The sequence below is a fragment of the Uncinocarpus reesii genome, genomic scaffold (genome assembly GCF_000003515.1).
Source record: "Uncinocarpus reesii 1704 scaffold_3 genomic scaffold, whole genome shotgun sequence".
NCBI lineage: Eukaryota > Fungi > Ascomycota > Eurotiomycetes > Onygenales > Onygenaceae > Uncinocarpus > Uncinocarpus reesii.
The window spans coordinates 1,487,443-1,494,107 of NW_003052498.1; the positions used below are offsets into that span (position 1 = coordinate 1,487,443).

At 48.4% G+C, this 6,665-nt stretch overlaps 3 protein-coding genes across 3 annotated transcripts; 2 read left to right on the plus strand and 1 right to left on the minus strand.

Moving 5' to 3' along the window:
• Window positions 1–2,313: 2,313 nt before the first annotated feature.
• On the plus strand, window positions 2,314–2,720 carry UREG_05282 (uncharacterized protein; the record flags this gene model as incomplete). The annotated part of the gene is made up of 2 exons (XM_002584547.1): window positions 2,314–2,403; window positions 2,469–2,720. The coding sequence occupies 2 exons, from the start codon at window positions 2,314–2,316 to the stop codon at window positions 2,718–2,720; spliced, it is 342 nt and encodes a 113-aa protein (XP_002584593.1).
• An 823-nt stretch (window positions 2,721–3,543) lies between these two features.
• Window positions 3,544–4,684, plus strand: UREG_05283 (fructose-1,6-bisphosphatase; the record flags this gene model as incomplete). Its single annotated transcript, XM_002584548.1, has 3 exons — window positions 3,544–3,671; window positions 3,744–3,910; window positions 3,942–4,684. 3 exons carry the CDS (start codon window positions 3,544–3,546, stop codon window positions 4,682–4,684), a joined length of 1,038 nt encoding a protein of 345 aa, XP_002584594.1.
• A 500-nt stretch (window positions 4,685–5,184) lies between these two features.
• On the minus strand, window positions 5,185–5,766 carry UREG_05284 (uncharacterized protein; the record flags this gene model as incomplete). The annotated part of the gene is made up of 3 exons (XM_002584549.1): window positions 5,185–5,260; window positions 5,377–5,471; window positions 5,557–5,766. The coding sequence occupies 3 exons, from the start codon at window positions 5,764–5,766 to the stop codon at window positions 5,185–5,187; spliced, it is 381 nt and encodes a 126-aa protein (XP_002584595.1).
• Window positions 5,767–6,665: the final 899 nt, after the last annotated feature.

Consider the following 6,665-nt stretch of genomic DNA (forward strand, 5'->3'; position numbering starts at 1 on the left):
GGTCGCCTCAGCCGTGTTGGAAGCGGTCTAGACGAAACGGCAGCCATTCAAGAAATAGAATCAGCATCCAACGAGGCTAGCAGCTGTGTTCGCTGAATCCGAACGCACGGAAGACCGTGAGCAGCTCAACGACGGGGTCAGTTATTGGTGCGGAAGCATTCGATGAAGCGGAGCAGCTCCGTTCGACTGCATGTTTTATTTTTATCCTGACACGTCGAGCAATGAGACCAGTCCACCGCGGGCCACGAAATTGAGGAGTCGGCCCGGGTTGCTAAGAATAGCAGCGTCTAGCACAGTAGGGTCTTGGGCAGCATCGCTGGCGGCTATTCAAAAACCACGATTCGCTGCTCAGGCAGCATCCCGGTAGCGCGAGAACAGCATCATTGGCCCTGGCCCTGCAGCCGTGCATCACAAGAGATCCCGGACGAGAACCTAAATGTACCCATGGAGTGGCTGTTGGTCGAAAACAGGGGGAGAAAACTTGCAATGACAGCCTATGGATGCCTAAAAAGAGCAGACATGCCCATTTTTATGCGATTATGGCTTTGGAGACCCGATGAAACGAGGCGATAACTACGCCGTGATTTTTGAATAAACTAGATTCTATTGATTGTTTAGAAGCTACTTGGGTGTCATATTGATTTGGCAAAATTTATGTAACAACAGATGCACGAGATCTCTGGAGACTTTCGACTCCGAGATGCCTTCAGCGCTGACTGGGCTTATGATCTATCCCTTCACACGGAAGGACATTCACCACTGTGGCACAAACCACGACTAGAAATGCGGAAGGTCACGATAATCTAAAAGCGATCACCTGGAGCCAAGTCAGCAAATACGCCCAATAAGTGCGACTCGGGTAAATAAAATTCGGAAAGGATAAGTGTCAGATCAATGCCCTGTCACAGGCTGTGGTCATCAATGCAAACGCTATGTTGACCGTCGTGATAAAAAATAAAGAAATCATCATATGAAAGGAGTACAGCAGGTTGAACAAGGTCGGTGGGCTTGCTTACCGAATAAAGGAACTTGCCATACCTCGACTTCTTTGTTCTAATTCCAAATAATAGTCAGTTTAACACTGCATGGAATGAGATGTAACAAAGTGTCGGGTGGCCAAACGATGTCAGCGAGTGACAGTCTCGTCGTCGCCGGCAGACCGGCTTGGACATATGCTTGTCTTATTTATAGTCTTGGCTCATCATGGAAAAATGCCAGCACACTCGATAGCGAAGGAAGGACATACACAAGTTATGAACCGGCCAGACCACTGAGAGATATCATTGACTAAATTCAATACCGGTCAGTGAATACGCCAGCGGAAAGATGCCCAGTAGAGAAAAGTATGCCAATGTTTCAGAAAGGCATGAATGGTAAAATAAGAAGGGTGTCCGCATCGAGTACTCGTATAGGACTCGTCATCTAAGAGATCATCACATAAAATGAGAACTAACAAAAAGGAAAAAAGTTCAACATACTCTACCAGACTATGGATCTAGCTCTGCATTTTTGCATCCAGGCCTGAGCAGCATCCAGTCAGCTAGTTGTCACGAAAATAATCATAACCATAATCATATAATATTCGAATTAGGGATCAGTGGGCGAGGTTTTCTAGGCCTGCCACAATAGGGCATATCCATCACGAACCGGATCGTTATACGAAACCGTCGGAGCCCAGTGCCATTCATCATGATGAGGATTTTGCTGAATAGAGCAAGAAATGGGGGCCGTACAAGGCAATTGCAACAAGCATCAGCTACTCGTCTCATCAAAATCTAGACAAGCCTGTTCCAACTGTCAGCTGGTAATCACAAAGATGATTTGCTTAGGAATATTTGACAAGGTGAAGGATCAGATATCAGCCATTTGTTATCGTCAGAGACCCGAAGGTCTCGGTCGGTAATTTCCAGCGTATATAAATGTACGAAAAGAATCATCATGGTATTAGAGCGGGGAACTGTGAGCATCGCACATACCTGACTTGGAGAGTCATTCAAGACAAGAGGGTTGATTGAGACCTGTCTTTTCTAGCTGTTAGCTTCGTCGACAACTCAACAGGGAGTATCGATCCTTCCAAGAGTGTATTAAGATCAGACTGACGTGCAAAATTTATTTTCATACCACAAGAGGTCAAAGACTCTAGTTTAGCGGTTGTACAACTCATCACAAGAATGGGCGCGGGCAAACCAGAACCGGAAACATGAGAACATAGACTGGCACTCACCTTAATATTAGTTGGTTGCTGTTGGCTGTTGCAGCCAGCTGCTGAGTTAGCAGTTTTGAGTCCATTGTCATCGCTTGCTGGAAGCTGTGATGGTTGTTGAAGAAGAAAATCTGGTGGATTTTGAAAAAATTGAAAGCTTTTTGTTTGGTGTCGCGCCAAGCAGCATCTTGCCAGACTCGGTTAGTTAGCTTGGGTCGCGCCAAGCATATGTTTGATTTGTTTGCTTCGGCTTCTGAGCGGAAAGATAAACGGCGACAACAACGATGAGCGTGCCGGCCATGGCTTCAAGATTGTCGAGTCTATGGTGGACGTTTATCAAAATCTCCGCAGGTGGCTCATATGCCAACCAGACGCCCATGCCCGGTATGCTGTACGGGCACCTATCACGGCAATGACACATCATGAGAACATCGACAGTGCCGTTGAATTGCGGTCGAATTCTGCTTCCGCATGGGGCCCTGGAGCTGTGTTACTGAAAATGGATACTCACGGATGACCTATACATAGATGGCCGGCGAAGGTTTTGATGCCCTGTCCCTTGCAGTGTCTGGAAGCAGGAGAGCCAATAATGACGATTACCGTTACAATAGGGAAGCAGTTCCTTTTCTCCCCGCCCTACTCGGTTTGAGGTTGAACCCACTCCCAATGAAATCATCCTGCCAGAATTCAAATATGATAAAAAGTGAATAATAACGGCCCCAGCATGGCGCATCGGACATATTCGGGGCCCAGCGAGAACGGCTCGGAAACCCTGTGCCTTTAGCGCGGGGCAATCGTGGAGGGGTTGAACAGAGCGAGAGCGACGCCCGCCATCGCTGATGCGCACACACAGCAGCGCAATCCTCGCTGTCCACTCCTCAGCGCAGCATCTTCTCGCATCCGCTCAACTGCAAAAGCGGCGGTTCAACTGCAGGAATGAAGATACTCTGGTGCTGGCTGTACCGCAGGTCGGGGAAACTCAATACCCCTTGATACGCCGCGTGACGGCGCCGTGTATTCTTTCTCCCGGCCGTTTGCTGGCTGCGGCGGCGGCTGTTCGCGGGAGAATGCTGATCACGGGTTCCCAATTACGCCGGCGTTACCGGTGGGCCGTTGCTGTTGTTTCCAGCAGTGACGTTGATTCCGTCGTCCTCGGCTTGGTAACTTTTCACGGCCAAAATCACCCCTTCGTCCCCTCTTTCGCTTCTCACGTCAATTGACTTCTCAGTCAACCATCTCTGCTTGCTCTGCCTCCATCGACTCTGCCCTCCTGTTCTCGATTGCGCCCAGATCAGACGCTCTGCATCCTATCTCTCATACCCACTACTGATCAATCCACCATGGCAGAGGCGAACGGAAATGGATCGTCTGCGGTCGGTCACGAGTCGATCAACACAGATATCGTCACTCTCACAAGGTTCTTGACTGAAGAGCAGACGAAACACCCAGAAGCTACCGGTGATTTTACGTATGTAGAAGTTCTGTATAACTAGTGTGCACTTCGGGAAATCAGCCGCTAACCAAGATCCTTATGATGCAGTCTTCTTTGCCACGCCCTCCAATTCTCTTTCAAATCTATTGCCTACTACATCCGACGCGCTAGCCTGATCAACCTCACTGGCCTTGCTGGGTCTTCGAACACCACGGGTGATGACCAAAAGAAACTGGATGTCATCGGAAACGATCTCTTTGTTGCTTCCATGCGTGGTTCTGGAAAATGCCGACTGCTGGTTTTCAGAGGAGGAAGACGAAGCTATTATATTTAATGAATGCAAGAATGCCCGCTATGCTGTTGTCTGCGACCCAATCGATGGCTCGTCGAACCTTGACGCCGGTGTCTCCGTTGGTACCATCTTCGGCATCTTCAAACTGTCGGATGAAGTCCTCGCAGAAAACTACACCGTCTCCGCAAAGGACATCCTCAAACCAGGGTCTGAGCTTGTGGCCTCTGGGTTTACAATGTACGGCGCCTCGGCCCAACTTGTCATCACTATGCGAGGAGGCACCGTCAATGGGTTCACTTTGGAGAACTCCCTCGGCGAATTCATCCTAACCCACCCTAATATGCGTCTTCCCGCTAAACGCGCCATCTACAGTGTCAACGAAGGCAACTCCATGTACTGGGAGGAATGGGTCAAGCAATATTTCCACGACCTGAAATTCCCACCAAGCGGTGGTAAACCGCACAGTTCCCGCTACATCGGCAGCATGGTTGCCGATGCCTACAGAACCCTCCTCTACGGAGGAATCTTTGCCTACCCAGCTGATTCTAAGAGCCCCAAGGGGAAGCTTCGAATTCTGTATGAGTGTGCGCCCATGGCTATGATCTTCGAAAACGCCGGAGGCCAAGCGATCAACTCGCAGATGCAGCGACTTCTCGAGATTATTCCCGAATCTATCCATGATAGAAGCGGCATTTTCATGGGCAGCTACGATGAAGTCCAGAAGGTCATTGACACACACAAAAAGTTCGCCAACTAAACTACAAGATCGAATTTGCAGAATACCTGTCCTCGATCACAAAGATTTATGGGCAACACCTTTACTGTGCACGCGGCGCATATGTTGCAGAACTTGAGTCTTGAGATTCATTAAGATTTGGATGAGGGTTCATACCAAACTTGAGACGATTTACATTGACACTTGGCCTCAATTAGGTGGTCAATGTTGGATAAATGTATCTATATATGACAAAACACCGAATATAAAATCATGAATAAAACGAGAACCCTAGGCTTTGGGAAAACAGTCAAAATTCAAACTTGTCGAAACTCATCCCGAATATCTTTTAAATTACTGCTGTGAGGAAATCATAAATCTCGATGTAGGTAGTCCAGCGGTCCCCTTAGAAATCAAAAACTGCCCTTCCCCCCCAAAGCTTCATTCGCGGTTATTCCACAGACGGAAAGCCACAATATGGATCCTCTGACCTCCTTCAAGACTACCCCTTGCTTTTCCTTGACGGTGAGCTCACCTACTTTTCATTTTTGCAGTCGATTCTCGGAACCGCCACACCGGATGATAACCCGATCAGCACCTGGCCCAAACTCCGGGCGGCTATTAGGAAGTACAGAAGATGTTCACGGTCTAAGTGTTAGATTTCCCAATATTAGCCCCTTACATCACTTAGAATACAGGGAGCTTGAAGTCGGGGAAGGTGGTAATAAACATACCAGATCTCCCTTTGCAAAACGCCGCGCAGCAGTTGCTGCCTGGTGATCGGGTCCAGGAGTAGGATCGGAACAGGAAGGGGACGTTCGTGACTCCTCTATGGATTGGGGAAAGGAGCACAAGTCAGTGATATGGATATTTAGGGTGGTAAATGCCCTATTGGAGATATTCTATGAACTTACTTGGTTTCCTAGGACGGACCCCTTGGATGTTAGCTTGGGCTTAAAAGGCGTGGCGTTTTGAAATCGAAAAAGGTTGAAAAAGTCAGTGGGACGGGAGGGACTCACATAAGAGGATTGCCGGCCACGGTAGTTCATATTTTCCCAAACTTCAACACGGTCGGCGAGGGCTCCGGAGAGAGCAGCCAAAGTGGCAAGTAGGGCAAGCTTCATTGTGAAGTCTCAAAGGGTAGAGCTACTTGCTTGAGATTGTATGAGGGGATAAAGTGGGAAAGAAGTCAAAAAGACTATTCCTCCTTCTTGTGCAAAGGTGAAGAGTGATTTCTGAGTGTTTGAGACAGGTGATGTCTTGCTATCTTATATATCCTCTTGCCAGACTGGAGGACTGCTGACCAGGACAGATATCACTCGTTTTAGGATGTTAAACCATTTGGAACTGGGCGCTCCCGCCGTGTACGTCTGGATGTGTCCTTGTTCCACTGCAGTCTCTGGAAGCAGACAGCCGGAAGGGCCAAACATGAGCAATTCTCCAGAGCAAACTTGTCTTCACAAGACCTAGATACCCAGCTCTATGATTATTGACCCTTCAAAGGCACCGAAACGACATAGATAAGGGTGTGTTCAATCTTTTTCCGCTGGGCGCTGCAAAATGGAGCAAAGCAGCTGGAGCAAAAAGTCCTAATACTGTCAAAATCTGAATCTATAAACCCGCTCCAGAGGGAGAAAAGAGCTGATATTCATCAACTCGATATCCGAACTTACCTGACAGAGCAGCGATGATGTAATCGAGGTGATGATTTGCCGGGTCAATCGGGCCGAAATCACACAAAGCCTCCCGAAGAAGCTTGGGGAGCCGACCGCCGGCTTCCAATTCAGGAGACAGCTGCAGCTATCGACAGCCCTATGCCATGTTTTCGAGTTTGCTATGCCCTTCTTCTTGATGAACTTGGTCCGTTGACATTTGAAAACCAACTGCGTCGGTGTGACGAGAAGCCGATTTGGCCAGCCAAATCTTCACGTAACTTAAACTATTGAGCACCAACTCGACCTGCACAAATCCCCCATCAAACTTGAACCACTTTGGCCATGAAACTATTATTGGGGGGGGGGGG